The 18,919-nt window shown below is 40.6% G+C and overlaps 1 protein-coding gene across 5 annotated transcripts in view; it reads left to right on the plus strand.

The window, feature by feature from the left end:
* Window positions 1–18,919, plus strand: part of ENOX1 (ecto-NOX disulfide-thiol exchanger 1) — a 497,438-nt gene that overhangs the window by 348,949 nt on the left and 129,570 nt on the right. For all 5 annotated transcript variants that reach the window (XM_089511006.1, XM_089511011.1, XM_089511009.1 and 2 more), the window contains one exon: window positions 9,879–10,091. In XM_089511006.1, coding sequence (XP_089367132.1) covers window positions 9,879–10,091 — 213 coding nt within the window. The remainder of the gene's footprint in view (window positions 1–9,878; window positions 10,092–18,919) is intronic.

The raw sequence follows: 18,919 nt of genomic DNA on the forward strand, positions 1-18,919 counted from the left end.
TGGTAAACAGCCATTTGGTCCCATAATAGAGGGACTGAGCTCTTGTGGGAAAATCTGGAGCAAAAGATTAGTTATTTTAATCTTTCATAAAGGGGGTTTGGTGCTGAACTGACCAGATGTCATCCGGACTGTACATGCCAGAATCAGGGCTTAGACCATGCATTCTGACTTGTGGCAACCCTAAGGGCCTTAGATAAAATAAGTAAATAGGAATCAATGGGTTGGTTCGTGTATAATTTATTCTTATATATAATGGATGGAAAATAAGCTACATACAGTCAAATTGTAGCGCTCAGCATTCCTCAGCATTGGCTGCACTGGCAAGGGCTACTGGGAATTATAGTCCAGGACCTTCTGTACAGCGACATGATTCTCAGTAGGTTGGCCCCATCTCTTTTAAGGTTTACAGGAGGTCTGTGTGAACTGAGCTGCAGCCTGCATTTCTGCAGTCCAGATTGCTGGATGTGCCTAAAAGCAACCTGTGCTTTTGATTTCCATTACTTGCTGAAGCAAATAATGTAAACTAAAACAGCTCAGGCAAACACAATTAAAAAAAAAAAAACCATAATGATCAGGAAGTATATTCTAACTTGATTATTCAATAAAAGAAGGAAATGCCAACTTGGAAAGCATTACTCATTTGTTTGAAATTGTAATGAAAAATTTAACCAAGTTGCCTAGGAATATTCCGATTGCTCTCAGTAGTGTGCCCACTCACTGTTAAAATTTCAGTTTTAAGTGTTTCAGAACTGGATTTTAGGATTGTTTTTAGACTGCTTTTAGGAGTTTTTAGGTATTATTTGAATATATTTTTAAAATACTTTAATCTTTGTACTGTTTTAATTGGTTTTTACTTGTTAATTGCCTCGGGAGCCTTGGTAGGTTGGGAAGTCATACAGAAACACTTTAAATAAATAAATGTATATGGTAGATCCCATACACATTCTGAAAGGGGCACTAGGATTACGCATGTGGTGTCCAAGCTTGAGATCCAATTTCCATGTAGAGACATTAGATCTCAAAAAATGTGAGGGCTCTTCAGGAGTAGCTCTCTCCTCCCTATAACACATTCCCAAGATGCATGCATGGAGGACATCACAATTCTGAGCAAGGCCAATATCCTTTTTTATTTCCTTGCGGATCCTTGTAGATTGAGAGCTTCTGCCTGCAAATTTGAAGCCCTGAGGATCAAAAACTCGTAAGGATAATTTACAATGGACATCCAGCTGGCTGACACTGATAAACTGATGATGTTCAAAGATATACATCATAGCTTTTAAGACAAGTCCTTCTTTACAAGACATAAGTGCAGCTTCCCATAATATGTGTGTGTTTGAGTAATTGACGAGCTGTCATCACAGCAGTAATTTCTCTAAAACATGCTTTAAAGTTGGGGAAAAATGACTTCTCAGTGCAAGAAAGTACTCACGCGTATGGTGGATTTTAAAAGAGCAATTATGCAAAGATATCTAGCAAGCACATCTATCTAAGCAACAAACCATTATGCTTTTATTGTCATTCCTCTGAGGTAATATTTTTGAACAATGTCAGCTTGTCTGCAAAAGACTAAAAACAAAACAAAACCCCAAGCTTGGCTTTCAAAATAGGGTCCTGTTATGTACCTTCTTAGACAAAACATTAATTTACTGTTGAGGTTCCTGGTGAACTTCCAGATACTTAGGAGGGTCAGCCTTCTACTCTCAACAAAGAAATTTATTTCATGAAGAAGCCACTTGGCAGTTGGCTCATCTATGTTGAAAGCAAGAAATAAAGATCAAATTAGGATTTTAAAAGAGAAGGCATGTTAGATAATCTAGTTGTACTATAAATAATTTTCCTCTTGTGCTTGTTAAATTGTTAACAACTTGTTTCTTCTAATTACACAACCAGTGACGTTCTTCGTACTTCTACAAAGCCACCAGGTAACTGTTAATAGGCTCACAGGCCAATGTGGCTTGTTAGCAATGTGTTAAAAATAGGGTTTTAACTAAATGTGAGCATGGCTTGTTCTTCCTAAAGTGAGATTGTCAGCTGCAATCTGTTGTGTTTGCAGATGCACATATTTATCCCGCCCAGAATGTGAACATTATTTTTAAAAAGTAATGTTGTGTTTGTGTTAACACACACACACACCCGCCCTGAGTACCACATTCCTGGTTGTTTTAAAAGTGATGTGATTGTAACTCTTACTTAGGCCTGTTACAGACAGCCAAAATAAAGCTGCTTCGAGTCACAGTGGAAGTATGGTGTTTCAATGATGCATGCGTCCTAAGAGTCCAGAAGCCACACCAAAGCCATGCTACAGTCCTTAGGGCTGGAGCGTGGCTTTGGTGTGACTTCTGAACTCTTAGGACGCATGCATCATTGAAACACCATATCTCTACTGTGATTCGAAGCAGCTTTATTTTGGCTGTCTGTAACAGGCCTTAGTTAGAAATATGTTACTCTTTTAGTTCCAATGTCATGATAATCATCATAATTATATTTAAAATACAGATCTTTAAAAAATAGAAGCTTTGATACCCCCCCCCCCCCATTTTCCTCATTACACTCCTGAAAGGGAACATCTCATAGGCCAAGGAACCGACTTCAGAGCATGAGTGTTGCTTAAAAAAGGATTCATAGTTTACAAGGTTTTTTTGTGCTGGGGGGGAGGTGGGCTATCTGGCCATGTTCTAGAAGAGTTTATTCCTGACATTTCACTGGCATCTGTAGATAGCATCTTCAAAGAATGCAGGCATGGAAGTGAGTGGGGTATGTGTGTAATACATACACACACACACACACACACACACACACACACACACACACACTGTGTGACTCTAGATTGGGAGGAATGATTTACATGTTAATCTGTGTATTATTCTGTTGTTGAATGGCAAGGCATCAAGGTGGGAGGATATATAAGGAGGATATGTCAATTTAATTAGTGGTCCATTGTCTGCTGGGAAAAACCCTGATCTTGGGTGGTTTTCATTTGCATCTTGGTGGGTCTTAATTTTGATAATTTTTCAGGACTGGTAGCCAAATTTTGTTTACTTTGAGAGTTTCTTCTTTCTTGTTGAGGTTGTCCAGGTTTTTGTGGATTTCAATGGCTTCCCTGTGCATTCTGATCTGATAGAGTCATAGAATTGGAAGAGGCCACAAGGGCCATCCAGTCCAACCCCTGCCAAGCAGGAAAAATCAAAGCATACCTGACAGATGGCCATCCAGCCTCTGCTTAAAGACTTCCAAGGAGTGAGACTCCACCACTCTATGAGGGGATGTGTTCCACTGTCAAACAGCCCTTACTGTCAGGACGTTCCTCCTAATGCTGAGGTGGAATCTCTTTTCCTGGAGCTTTCATCCATTGTTCCAGGTCCTGTTCTCTGGGGCAGCAGAAAACAAGCTTGCTCCCTTCTCATTATGACATCCCTTCAAATATTTAAACAGGGCTATCATATTATCTCTTAATCTTTTCTTCTCCAGGCTAAGCATCCCCAGTTCCCTAAGTCGTTCCGCATAGGGCATGGTTTCCAGAACCTTCACTATTTTAGTTGCCGTTCTTTGAACACACTCGAGTTTCTCAACATCCTTTTTGAATTGTCATGCCCAGAACTGAAAAGAGTATTCCAGTTGGGACCTTACCAAAGCAGAATAGAGTGGCACTATTACTTCCCTTGATCTAGACACTATAATTCTATTGATACAGCCTAAAAACGCATTGACTTTTTTTAGCTGCCGCATCGCATTATTGAGTCATGGTCAGCTTGTGGTCTACTTGGGTGTCCTCCCTCATTAACATCCCTGCCTCTCTTGGAAGCTGATCACTGACCTCTATCACCCTGCACCTCTGTCTTGCCTGAAAAGCTTTAATCTGCCTCCCTTTGCACCTTAAAGAGGATCCCAGGAAAAGACCTTGTGATGGCACTGAAGAGATACTTGGAAATCATTCCTTTCTCTCCCATGCATCCCCGCCTGCTTTGCCTAATATACAGCCTGAGAAACAATTTTGTGAAATTCACAGGATTTCTCCCATCATTGTAAGCAATCCCCTTGGTCGCAATAGACTTCTAGAAACCTGATAGTTGTTGATATGGTCTAGAATTTCAGTGTTGTCAAAAAGCATCTTATGCCCAGGATGGTTTATAACATGTTCTACTACTGCTGATTTTTCTGGCTGACCCAGTCTGCAGTGTTCCTTGATTTGTGTTTGGACACTGCTTTGGTGGTCCCTATGTAGACTTGTCCGCAGCTGCATGGAATGTGGTAAACTGTGGCCACAAGAGGGTTTCTCCTGTCCTTCGCTGAGCACAGCATTTGCTGGATTTTCTTTGTTGGTTTATAGATCATTTGGAGGTTGTGTTTCCTCACCAGTTTCCCTAATCTGTCTGTGGCTCCTCTGATGTATGGTAAAAATATGTTCCCTTTGGGTGATTGTTCATTCCTCTGGGGGGTTTTTGGGTCTGAAAGCCCGTCTGATGTCTTATCTGGAATTACCATTAGCCTGTAGAGCCCAGTCAAAGTGCTGCAATCCATTTTACAGAAGTGGTGTTCACAGATCCTTTTTGCCCAGTCTACCAACTGAGTTTTGATTTTGGTGTTCTTCAGGACTGGAAGCCAAACTTTGTTTACTTTCAGTGCTTCTTCTTTCTTGTTGAAGTCATCCAGGTGTTTGTGGATTTCAATAGACTAACTGTGCATTCTGACCTGATTGTTGCTGGCATGGTCCAGAATTTCAGTTTTTTCAAATAGCTCTCTATGCGAAGGTTGGTTTATGATGTGTTCTGCTTTTTTTTCCTTCGTGATTTTTCTGGCTGGCTCTTGTTGTTTGATTCATGTTTGGATGCTGCGTTTAGTGGTCCCTATGTAGACTTGCCCACAGCAGCACTGTATGTGATAAACTCCTGCAGCCATAAGAGGGTCTCTCCTGTCCTTTGCTGAGCACAGCATTTGCTAGATTTTCTTGGTTGGTCTGTAGATCACTTGGAGATTGTGTTTCTTCATCAGTTTCCCTATTCTGTCTGTGACTCCTTTGATGTATGGTAAAAAAATACCTTCCCTTTGGGCGGTTGTTGTCTCCATTTCTGTGCTTTTTTTCTGGGTCTGGCAGCTCTTTTGATGTCTGAGCTGGGGTAATCATTAATCTGTAGAGCCCAGTTTAGGTGCTTCAAATCATCTTCCAGGAACTGGGGTTCACAGATCCTTTTTGTGTGGTCTTCCAGGGTTTTTATTGTGCTTCTTTTTGTCCTGGGTGATTGTTGGAATTCTTGTGTCCATGTGTGTAGGTTTTCTGTATACTATGTGGCCCAACTGTTGGTTTGGTTTGCAGATTACCGGGACATCTAAGAATGGTAATGTTCATTTCCTTTTCCCCTTCTCACCCCCCCCCCCGCCAGAAGGAGGATGTTGGGGTGGATGTTTTTCAGATGGTTGAAAGACACAGTCAGTTCTCCATGGCTCCAAATGGTGAAAGTGTCATCCACATAGTTGGTTTTTCTGATGCTGTTTCTAGGTGTACATGTAAGTGTTCCATGAAAAAAATTGCTATCACAGGGCTCAGAGAGCTTCCCATGGGTACCCCATCTCTCTGCTCATAGAACTCATTGTCCCACTGGGAATAGCTTGTGGTTATGCAATGTTCAAACAGGGCTTTGATGTCCTTTTGAAAATTTGTCAGGTGAGTGGCATAGTGTCCCTTATGGGGACTTTGGTGAACAGAGAGACCACATCAAAGTTTATTAATTTATTAGACCCCCCCCCTGCCGACATGTCCCATGCACCAGGTGATACTTGTGGTGGGGATGCCACTGAAAGCAGTCAGGGAATGTTCCTAGGCAATAAAGTAAGTTTGGTTAAAGTTTTCATTCTAATTTCAAACAAATGAATAATGCTTTCTAAGATGGTATTTCCTTATTTTGTTGTATAATAAAGTTAAAATGTATTTCCTGATCCTTATGATTTTTTAAAAATTGTGTTTGCTGCTTTAATTTACTACATTTGCTTCAGCAAGTGGCAGAAATCAAAAGCACTGATTGCTTTTAGGCACATCCAGCAATCTGGACTGACTGAAATGCAGGCTGCAGCTCGGTTCACAAGACCTCCTGTAAAGCTGTTCATTAGCAGCAAAATGTTATATGTCTATATTATCTTATGGCTGACCTAGAATCAAGCAAAATCAACTATGGCCATTATAGTCACCTGTGGAGGAAATTTAACATTTGAGAATGCTTGAAACCTGCATTTAGTTTTTTCCAATTAAATCGAACAGGCATATAGCACACTTAGGAAATGTTGGATACAAAAAAAGTATTGCTGTGCCCCTTTTGGGGGACTTTCAGACATGTATTGATGCATAATCTGGGCACAAACTGAACTAGGTATAAGATCTAAGTGTCCAGGAGACCTTAAGTAAAAAGGCACTAAATTCAATGACATAGCCATACTAGTTTGGAATATCAATATGCAAAGGGAACCTGTAGCATCTTAGTCTCAAAGTAAAAGGGCACTGAGAACCTTGAGGGTGGAATGAGGTATGAATCAGTTGATGGTTCAGTAAGATCAAATAGGGCCTCCATGCAGTCTGACTAGGAAGAATCTGTGGGTTTTTAGATCCAGGCAGGACCTTACTAGTTTGTGGGGCACATGATCCTGTTGAGCCGTAAAGCTTGCATCTGGGCTTCTGTTCAGCACCACAGACATCAAATCCGGTCAATTGTTCTTCTTGCCTCTAATATTGTACTCAAGAAATAAAGTGAATGGGTCCTGTGGCCAGTGGCACCCTAGGGTTGGTGTCACCCAGTGTGGTAACTCATGGTGTCACCCTCTCTTTCATTTACCTCCTCCCATTTCATACCATGCAGAATCTTTAGTAATGTTTTCTTGGACTAATGTTACTCATAAATTGTAATTCCCATACACCACTGAAAATAATGCTAATAGCTGTGACATAAAACAACTAGAAAAATTAAAAGTATACCTTCAAATTATAATATGTATTCCTGCCTGTTGCTATGTGTATGTCATGATCTATGCTACACACACACACAAACCCATACATGAGCCAGTTGACTGACAATGGCAGCCATTGTCCTTCCAGGAGACTGGCATCATTGGCTTGGAAGGAAATACATTATTTTACCACTTCATGTAGATGTAACCTAGAGCACTGTACGACAGGAGAAGAAGCTTAGATGGGTTATCATTTTGTTAGTTAAGAACTCAATGCAAGCATAGGTATACCTTGGAGCCACTGTGGTATATTGGTTAGTATTGGACTGAGTCTTGGTGGGGGGAATGGAAACCCACTGGGTGCTGTGAAGCATAGGGTAAGGCATAGGGTAAGGCAGTAGCAAACCCCTTCTGAACAAATCTGGCCAAGAAAACCCTTGATAGTGTCACCTTAGAGTTGTGGTATGCCAGAAATGACTTGAAGGCACACACTCTGCTTTAACTGTTACATAGTATGCTACTACAACAGAGCTTTGTCTACAGCAGTGGTTCTCAACTTTCCTAATGCTGTGACCCTTTAATACAGTTCCTCATGTTGTGGTGACCCTCAACCATACAAGGAACAGTGTTTCAGTTCCTAAGACCAACGGAAATATGTGTTTTCTGATGGTCTTAGGTGACCCCTGTGGAAGAGCCGTTCAACCCCCAAAGGGGTCACAGCCCACAGGTTGAGAAGCACTGGACTACAGCAATATAGAAAGGTATTAAAGTCTTATGGTCTCTGCTGTCTTCTGTATTGCCATAGCAGGATTTACCAGCTACAGTTTCCCTGCCCTATTAGGCCAAGTTCCATCCTCCTGCTATTTTGACTCCCTGCTGTAAGCTTTCTCATGTTTTCATCAGTAAGTTAGTAAACAAAACTGAGGGCAAAGGCACTGGGCTGCCGCCACCAGCTACAACTTCAGGGTGGCTTGCTCACTATGTTCCAATACAGCCCAGTGCACCAGAGGAGGGACTACCTGACCATGAAGAAGGAATGGAAGGCTTCCTTGCAGTATGCAGACGGGCTCCGCTCAGCTACTGGGATTGGCCACAGTGACTCAGCGCTGCCGCTCTTCCCACACTAGGATGCTGGTGCAAGTTCTGCTGCAGAAGCCACACCGGCAACCTTTTGTGGGAAGACTGACCGTGCTGAGCTGCCGTGCACAGTCCCAGTACACATACTCTTTGTTCTCACTGCAATGGTATCTGATTCCTGCACTATGGCTATGGCCGTCCACAGAGGCCAAGCCCCAGGTAGGGCACTGAGACATCCTGATGACACCTGCATCATCCCACTCTGATCAGTTTTGGGGGGGGGGTGTCACAGCAAATAGGGGGTCCTTGAAAATGATGACACAGGCCAAAGTCTGCTCAGAGATCTGGCCCCTCTTGGTTGCCTCCTAGTGGAGCTGATCGCTTTGCCTTTGCCACCAAAAAAGAAGGGCTACATTAAGGAAGAGGAAGGTGGTGTGGTGTCACCTCATCTGCAGGGGTCTGCACCCTCCACCATGTTGCCATTGTTCTCACTCCCTTGTACTGTTGCATTTACTGTCAGGGAGGATGGGAGTTGTTGCACTTCACCTCAGGCTGTAACTCACCACCAAGTTAATGAAGCTGAGTTGACCAGTTTTGGCCAGTGGTTATTGCTTTCTTCCAAAGCAGCAGAGTTTCTGAGAATAAGCTGAAGACAAACCTCTTCAGGCTTTCTCACTCTTCTTCCTCTGATGTTTCCAACACCATCAGGATTTGCTGACTCTTGTTGTTTTCACTCAAGACACCAAACGACTTTGTAGTCTTAAAAGTACTATTTTATTCTACTATACACTATATACAGTTACAATTCTTGCTCTCAGAATATGCCCAACTATCCTACCACAATTCTACCAATCAACCACAACCATCCACAACAACCAGCATCACCTTAACAAAACTGGCAATTATTATAGCTATTGTTAGGTGCCACCCACTGGGTGTGTACATTCACATGATTGGTTGACTTTGTTCACCCCAGACTCAAGTCCAACCCATGAATATGATCTGATTATCTTGTCCATGAAACAAGTCTCAGGTGTTGCCAATATTCATTCCAAAATTTGTCCTTGGCTCCCAAGACTTCCAAATTAGATCACCTTTTACACCTGTGTGATTTCTCTGTCTATACATGCTTAGTCATTTTGCTTCTCACATACATATTTTATTTCTATAACTGCATATCCCATGTTGCATTTCTTGACATTTACATAATGGTGTTATGAAATTATTATTCTCTTGTGATTCGTGTGCATCTTTTTAGACTAAAGAAAATGTAACTTTTTTTTTAGAAAAATGGCACAACCACCACACACATAGATCATCTTAGCACTGCTCTTCCTCGGCCTAACATGTAACACTTTTCGCAACCCAAAGAAAGAAAAAGTGTTATTCTCCCTCCCAACCAACCAACCAACTCCAAAACTAAATTCTAGTTTTCCATGTAGAAGAGCTACAGTTGGATAATGCCAAATCCACCAACCTGCAGACACCCTGGTTGCATGGATGTTTCTGCAATGCTCATGAAAGGCAATATAGAGATGATATTAATGTTTTTTAAGTCATAGTTTGGTGCTGGTAGTGGTGGGTGCCTTAATAACACTTAACGTTTAATTATTCCCAGAGTGAAGCTGCTTCATATTGCTGGAACAGTGTAAAGAGTGAATGAAAATGCAAGCCACAACATTTTACAAGATTCATGATAATCAGGGCTTTGGAGAGCAATTTATAAAGTTTTATGTTAGGATGTAAAGTGAACTCTAGTATAAGATATATCGTAAACATTATTTATGAGACTATTAATTCATAAGGCCAAAGTGTATTCATAGTAGAAAGAATGTGACCATAAATTAAACTTCTTGAATTGATTGTTCTAGATGACAGCAAGTTTTCAGAGGCCATTACAGTGTTGCTTACCTGGATAGAGCGAGGCGAGGTGAACCGCCGTACTGCCAACCAGTTCTATTCAATGGTGCAGTCAGCAAATAGCCACGTCCGACGACTCATGAATGAAAAAGCAACTCATGAACAAGAGATGGAGCAAGCCAAGGAAAATTTTAAAAATGCCTTAACAGGGATCCTCACACAATGTAAGTAAACCATTAGTCCCGTGTTGTTGTTGGTGTTGTGTTAATTGATGGTGGTTGTTTTTCTTCTTTTAAACCATGAGGGTAAGTAGTTGTGACATAGTCCTGTTCACATCCCATGGCACTTTGAAAGAACAAGGACCATCCTTAAGGTATTGCATCTCAAGGTGAGCAAAGTTGTAGTTCTTTCTTCCTTTCTTTTGTAAATGGACTGCTGTAATATAAATATGCAAAAATTGGCAAGGCAATAGTCCTTCTCGTTTGTTTTTAGGCTGGGATTAATTAATTAGATTATCAATAAATTCTATCCTGTTGCTATAAAATGCATAATATTTTGTGGAACTTCATTCAAAAGAGCACACATTTTCACAGTTTCCAGTGTGTGGTTTGTTTGGGGTTTTTTAAACTAGAAAAACAGGGAAGCAATAAAATCCACTATCTTGTGGAAGAGTGAGAAAGTCCAGCAGCTGTTCTGAGACCCACATGTTACATCTGGCTTCTTCCTCTCTTCCCTTAAAGAGTTAAAAGGCCTGTATTCCAAGGGGGAGGCAAAAGTTGTATGCCAGAGGAGGCAAAAATTGTCCCAGTGTTAATGCAGCATCCTACCTTGGCACTGCCTTTCTGTAGTGGTGTAGTTGCATACTCCAGTGAAGTAAGATTATATGCTGAGTGTAGTACTGCTGCTGGTAGGATCTCCTACATCAGACAGGCTCTTGCTGAGGAGCTAGACCAAATGTGCCAAACAGCTATGGGGCAGCAGAAGTAGCGGTAGCTGCCACTGGGAGAGGATCTCTCAGAGGCAACAGCAGTGGCACCATAGCTAACGAAAGGAGTTAGTACTGCACAGTAGGTGGCAATGGTAAAGCATTCCTGAATGCCTTTTACATTGAAAACTCTATGATGATGCAATTCAAAGTGAAACAAGAGATAATGCCTGACGGGACTCTTGGAGGTCTCTCAGTCATAGGGTTATTGAAAGTTGAAATTGACTTGTCAGCATGTAACAAAACAACAACAGCAACAATAAACATCAAAACAACTATTTTATATAAGCAGCATGGGGATCCTTCCCAAAATGAGAGGTGGGAAAAATCAGATAAATAAATAGAAAACATTTTAATATATAAATTATACATTGCATGCAGATGTACTCATTTTCTTAGGCAGCCTCCAGGAAAAAAAGGAGGAATTGCTACAGAATTTTTGGCAGGAACATCATTCCACTGATTTTCTGCAAATGTTCACTTGGCAGACAAGCTCGCTTTGATATTTAGTGCTGGCAGTTTTTCTCTGGACAAAATATAATCAGTTTTGTTACCTTAATGGGCTTTCCTCATAAAACAATAATCAGAATAATTGTCTGGTGGAGTATTTTTCTTTTTTAAAATAAAAATGTACATTTTTGCTATTTTAATTATGAAAATGTACAGTTCATAGTCCGACTGAAGAAAAAAATGAAAGCCGGCTTTACTATTCTCAGATTGTGTGGGAAATAGTTTAGATCCAGTTAGTTATGAGCAACAATCATTAGAGTGGTGTTTTATTTATGCTGAAATATGCCTTTCAGAATCTAATGTGCAAAAATTTCATATGGCATGATTAAATATGAAATATTTACTAGTATTGAAGAACAGAATGTACATAGCTACATAACGAAAGAACCAGATGAAATACAATCATTTCTTTGAAAACAGCAGGTGTTATGAAGGCCAAATTAGATTTCTTATGTGAGGGCTAGAAATGCATGTGGGCACAGTTGCTTATAGTTTGAGGGTGTGCACTAACCACAAGTTTTGGATTAGGTCACAGGACACCTGATTTGACTCAGACTGAAGTCCAAATCCCAGTTTGGAAATCCAAATCTTTCTTCTTCCCATTGACTTATATTGATATTGACTGTCAGTATAATTCAACAAAAAGCTATAACATTTCTTTCTCTTTGTTTGAAGAGAATTCAGTTTGTAGGCCACAGAAGTTTCTTCTTCTGGAGTTTGGGCATATCAGGTTTTTTAAAAAATAAATTAATAAATTAATGATGAAATTGGATAAAATTTACAAGGATACATGTTCCTTAAGTTGAGGAAGGGGCAAGTGTGGTGTAGTGGTTTGTGTGTTGAACTATAGCTCAGCTGTGAACCTACTGGGTGACCTTGGGCAAGTCACGCTCTCTCAGCCTCAGGTGAAGGCAATGGCAAACCTACTCTGAACAAATCTTGCCAAGAAAACCCCATGACAGGATCGCCATAAATCAGAAACAACTTGAAGTGACACAACACACACATACACACATGGTAACTGAACCTATCAGATTTCAGATTTATAGCTGCAGGGTACACTGTGCAAGACTGGACTTTACAGTTGCAGGGTTCCCAATAAAGAATGTGTCTAACCCAATGCAAAATTTAGAAGACGAGATACAGTGGTGTGTGTGTGTAAATAAGTGAAGTGTCTAAATTGGAGAGGAAAGTGGCTCACTTTCTCATATTCTCCTCTTTGGTTGTTTGTATGAAAATGGCAAATCTCATAGTGGTATTCCTAGGCCAAAACCCTGCAAATTTCAGAAGGATAGATGCTGAGACTAGGAAATTATGATGAATGAAAAAGGGTTTTTCTGTACAGTTAGCAGCAAAGCCACAGGAATTTAACAGGGCAGGGGTGGATGATAGATGCTGAGCACTGAGTGGCAGAAGCAGCAAGCAAGCACACACGCACACAATGCACTGAGTAGCATGGAAGGCTCTTGTCCCAAGGCAAGCATTTCAGGCACGTGTCTTACCACAAATTGTTCAGCTATAAAACCAAGGCCACTATGATACAATCATCCATTGCCATTGCTATAGAAAAAGGCTGCCTAAAACAGGTATGGCTCTTCTTACTTTTCATGCAAAGAAAGGAGCATCATAAAGTTGCCGAAGTGTAAAGTCCCAGTACATCAGTACAACTCATTCTTTTACTGGGGCCTGTCAAAATACAGACACTTGCATGTCGCCTCTTTTTCTCTGGAGATTTCCTTTGAGGCCCTCTTTTCTGGTGAGATAAACATAAAGCTAACACCTTTATAGTTAGCAAAGCTATTTTTAAAATGGAAGAGAAAAAATAAAGGGAAAAAAAGAATGTCGCATAAATAAATCCCAATTGGGAAGATGATGGACAAGCCCTATGCATGGGTGTTGGGTGCACTGTCATGTGGACCAGAGATCCCTGAGTTTGGGTTGCAGTGCCATTATCAAGACTCTAAGTAAATTTCAGATCATACTTGAGTATATTTATAGACAGTTACTTATTTCCATTTGTCTCAGTGCCTATTGTTGAGATGTTATAATATATGCTGGGGCTAATCTGAAGGCAGTAGTTGAACAGACCAAACAGCATTCTAGAACAGAGATATCGTGCTTGTTTATTTGAACAGGGATTTTGTTCTTAAGTGCATGCTGTTTAATATTGGTATGAAACTACTGGGTAAGGTCTTTCGGAGTTTGGATGCTAGATGCTGTCAGTATGGTGATGAAATGTAACACTACTTTTGCTTATCACTGGAGTCAGCTAGGGCTGTACAGCTGTTGGACTGTGCCTGTAAAGGGTTGGATGAGGAAGCTGAATCCTGATAAGATGAAGGTTTTGAGGAGTGGCAGACTTGAGAACTAGAAAAGCAGCCTGCTCTGGGGAGGTTGTATTTCTATTGAGCGAATAGACATGTAGTTCAGGTTAACTCCTGGATCCATCTTTGTCATTGGAAGCACAAGTGGACTTAAATGGCTTGGACCAGCTTTGACTGGTCTGCCACCTTTGCTGGACACTGATAACCTGAGTGCAGTAGTTCATGGGCTGTTAACTTTATGATGAAATTATGTAGGCTGCCTTTAAAATGGGTTAGAAACTGCAGCTAGTGCATTAAGAAGCAGTTAGATGGCTGATATGAATATACGGCTGGCTTGGAACTTCAGTATTTGAAGAAGTATCTTTCTCCATTTATGCCTGCCTTGGAATTGAAGCTTTAACCTCGTTTAACTTCTTGATTGGTTTTGCCTCCTATTTATTTATTTATTTTAATTATTTAAACTGAATTTATTATATGCTATCCTGAGATCTTATGAAACAGAGCAGAGCATCATTAATTAAATATCAGGGTCTTAGTGGCATTATTTATTTCACACAATTACCAGTAAAAGAGGGGGGGCAAGATAGAATAAATAAAACACAATGTGATGCATTCGAATATAATATTAAATATAGACTTAAAATATCATTAAATATAAAATATTTGTATTACAGTAATTAAAAAAAGTAACAACATAAGGTGATAATACTTTTAATGCTAAGATAGTATCTTGCACTGACAAGTTATTTCTGCCACACAAAAACCAGCTACCTTGGCTGAAATCTCTGGAAACTGGTAAGCCAAAAGGTAATCAATGTGGAATCAAATCTCCCTGGTATACTTTGTGAAATTGGATTAATAAACTGACATTGAAGGTTGCAGTAGAAAGGATGCTACAATAAATCATGCCCCACAGTCTCTACTTTCTCTGCCTCACTAGGACGTAAATGTTCACAATATTATATCTTCCCTTCAGTACTGCAGATGGAAGCACATTGTATTTAGTCACAGTAAATATTTTCCTGTATTTTGAAGTAGTTAGATTGATCAGAAGATCCTGCCCTCTGCCTCTGGAAAAAAATAGAAGCTGCACTTATGTGATATGCTGACATATATTTTCTTTAGCTTTTATATATCCCATAGCAAGAATGGCTATGTTTGAATTTTGTTAGAATTCTAGACTTAGCACTTTCTCATCTACTATCTTTTCTCACCTTGGGTGAAATGTATCACTAAGGGTTGTGAGGAGAGGTCTTAGGCATGAATAACATTTTTCACCAAAAATTTATCCAGATCCAACACTGAATAGAAATTTGACCAGTTTCTAAGTGCAAAAGTAGTTTGGGCACACAGCTTAGACAGCTGAGAATATTTGTGAAAAAATATATATTTGGACAGATTCTAGAAACAGAATTGTTAAACACACACACTTGTGCTCTATTAAATTTTATGTTAAAATCTTAGCACTGAAAATTTGAATTGCTTAGGGTAGATGCTGGCCTTTCTTAACATTGAAAATGAGATAAGTGCATTATAACTCCATTGTGTATTTTCTATGGCATTAGACACTTTGGTTATCCAAAAACCTGTAGATTGAAAAATTACTCCCAAATATTTTTCAAATATGTGTTCAAATGAGGCCCTGTACAGATGGGCAGGAAGGGTCAGTGAGACGCTGCTCCTTTCTTCCCTGGATCATTGCCATGGTAAAACACAACTCCTTTCTGCACTGCTGCCAAGGTGCCATTAGCACCCTGGACTGGCACAGTGACATCTCTTGTGCACCGCCCCCTTTGGACGCAGCACACAAGGCATGTCATTGTATTAATACCTAAAGGAAGCACTTTCACTCCACTCTCCCAAGCCCTAATTTTGGCCTCAGGATGGCGCTTTTTGCCTGTCTCTATTGGGCCTGAATGTCCATTGATTTGCCAGTGATGTTTCCACTGTTCCGAGTGAAAACTAAAGCTTTAGATTTATCATAATTATTTTCCAACTGTGCAGGAATACAGTAGACATCCAGAGCTCTTAATAGTTGTCTCAAACCTACACATCCCAATGACAGAAATACTGCATCATCTGCGTAGAGGAGTATGCATACAGATTTCCCTCCCAATTTAGATGAATGAGAATTTATTTTAGAAAGTGTCCTAACCAAGAATTTTAAATAAATGTTGAACAGAATAGGGGAAAGAACACAGTCTTGTTTTACACAAATATGTGTTGGTATTAATCTAGTCAAATGACCATGATTACATCTCACTCACAAAAAATGTCTTATTATAAATACTGAATAAGAATCAGCAGGCACCTGTCAATGTTTGTGGCCTCAAGTTTATGGCATAGTCTATCTTTTGGGATCATGTCAAATGCAGACCTAAAGTCTATAAAAGCTGTGTAAAGGGCCCTCCCGACAGGGAAAGAATATTTTTCTAATAAATACTAATCCCTGATCAACTGAAGAGCACTCAGATGTAAAACATGCTTGTTCTTCCTTCAGAACATTTTGTTTCTCCATGCAACTTGGCTAGTTCCTCCAGAAGATGGCTAGTGTACAACTTATTCATTATATTTGAAAGCCTAATTGGTCTATAATCGACATGGTCTGATCTTTTATCTGTTTTGTAGATTGCCATAATTATTGCAAGCCCCCTATCAGATGGAATACATACAGTCTGATCAATACGTGTAAGCAGAACAGCTAAAACTGATGCCTGCAACCCCAAATTTGACTTAAGCAGTTGGCTTGGGGGGGGGGGGTATGTAATTAATTCCTGGGGCTTTTCCCAATTTAAATCCAGAAATGATCTTCCAGTTTCAGATGAAACAGGAAATTAATCAGGAAGACCTTCAAAATCTTGTGGTGTTAATGAGTCTCCCAATTGCTTCCCTACCTACATAGTGCAGAAAAATGATTTTGAGGTCTTTAGAAGATTATGAAACTCAAACCCATTTCAGGTCCTTTGCCAACCCCTAGATACCATTTTCCAGAATGTAGCTGAATCATGAGTCCATGAAGTAGCAATTAACTTCTCCAATTAGTGTCTGTTTCTTTTTTTTCTTTCCTTTCCTTTTTACTTAATTAAATGTTTGTATTTCTTCTTTAGCAAAAATCATTCTACACGTAAAGATGCCCTATTCAACTTCCTATGTAAATTATATGAAGAAATTTCTTCATATCTAAATGCTGTACAACCAATGTTTAGATATGTAAGCATAGGGATGTTTGGGAGGTTGTATACACAGTAAAAAAAATACTCACGTTGTTTCTGTTCTTTTCAAACACAGTTTCACAGTAAAAGTGCTTCCTTTACACATTAATACAAATTTTAATTTTACTCTGAAGGTTTAGGAAAAAACAGATTTTTTTGTGCATATGTCAGAGGTGGGTGGGCCAATTGGACTAGTCTGGCAAGTCATTTTTTAATGTTTAGGACATAATAACAAAAGGCTAGCAGGGCTTCTGTAATGGAGATGTATTTAATATTTTACAAACTTTATTTTATATGCAACCATCCCTCCACATTTGCAGGGATTGGGGTGCTCGGCTGCATGTGCACTCCTTTCTCATTCTCTCATCTGCTCACTCGTTTTCTTGAGTGAGGGAGAAGAGGGAGTGGGTAGCCTGATCTACCATTACCTCTGATACACCATAATAAAGCTGCCCATCTCCTTCACTGTGATTGCCAGCAATGGGGCATTTTAACCTGTTTGCTACCTCTCCCTCCTCACCTGAGCCCAGTCATGAGATCAGTGGTGAAGGATTAGATCAGGTTATCCCCTCATTGTTGCTTGCTTTTGAAGCAACTTCACTAGCAGGGCTGGGGAGGGCTGACAGCAACAGGTGTAAAGCACTCTTTTGCCAGCAACCACAGCAAAGGTGGTGGGGCAGCTTCCATCCTGTGTGTGTGTGTGTCAGCAGATTTAAAAAGGCATTTTAAAAAATAAATCTACAGATAATGGGGGTGAAAGGAGACATTTAGACTTCCCTTCCTATCTCATGATAACTCACTGGGACACAAAGGGAAGAGGATTGGATGGGGAAGGGGACCAATGGGAGCACTTGCTGTCAAGATTAACAGGTAACGATATTGGTTCAATAGGTTTTGGCATGCTGGGGAGGAAAAAGTGCAACCCTTTCGTATCGATTGGAATTTGGACATGGGAAAATGTGTGGCAGTCACTACAATTTAAGTCTGGTTTATTTTGATTAGGTCTGGCACTAACAGGGTCACTACAGGATCACTGCAGACAAGGAAAATGTGAGGTGGAGCTGAATTTCGTCAGTATAGACTACCCCTGGGAGGGTTATTGCAGTTTTGCAGATGTGCAGTTATATTCTGATACAAGCAATTTTGCAGATATACAGTTAGATTCTGATACTAGCATAAAACATATTCTGGTGATCTTATGGGTAGCAGGGAGTATAAATCAAAAACGCATTTCTTCTTCGTGGCCTCTGCGAATCATACAAATGGGTTGTACTGCGCCTGCGCAGTGCCACCCATTTGTATGTATTCGCAGATGACCACTCGAAGAAATACCGTTACAGGTAAGCAACCTGTCCATCTCCACCTTGCCATCAAAGCCACTGGCTCTGTAGGGAACGGCAGAGGTGGAGAGCAGCCAGCCAGCGATGGAGAGAGGGGAATCTGTGTGTGCTGGAATAGAATCCAGGAGAGAGTTGGAGATATATGTGTCTGGCTCACACACTCACTATTCTCCATGTCTGACCTGCTAGTGAAGACTGAGAGACTCAGTCTTTATTGAAAAGATCAGCAAAGCTGTCACTGCAGCAGAGAAGGGAGATGTAGGAGAGCAGCCAGTGGTGGATGGGGTGGGAAGGAGAAAAGGAGCTGTTGCACTGCCAAGGCGGGCACTGAGAGCACTGCCAGAGTGAGATGTCTCTCCTCCACCTCCTCCTTTTCTGTGCCTCAGCTACATGGCTCTTAAGGCTCAGGGGCGTTAGAAGACAGAGATGGGATTGCTGGAAGAGTACATTCATAGAATCATAGAGTTGGAAGAGACCGCAAGGGCCAACCAGTCCAACCCCCTGCCATGCTGGAATTCTCAATCAAAGCATCCCTGACAGATGGCCATCCAACCTCTGTTTAAAGACCTCTAAGGAAGGAGACTCCACTACAATCCAACCCATTGTTGAACAGCCCTTACTGTCAGGAAGTTCCTCCTAATGTTGAAGTGGAATCTCTTTTCCTGTAGCTTGCATCCATTG

Source organism: Sceloporus occidentalis, unplaced genomic scaffold, assembly GCF_023333645.1.
Source record: "Sceloporus occidentalis isolate IW3139 unplaced genomic scaffold, rSceOcc1.0.p SCAF_2, whole genome shotgun sequence".
NCBI classification, from domain to species: domain Eukaryota; kingdom Metazoa; phylum Chordata; class Lepidosauria; order Squamata; family Phrynosomatidae; genus Sceloporus; species Sceloporus occidentalis.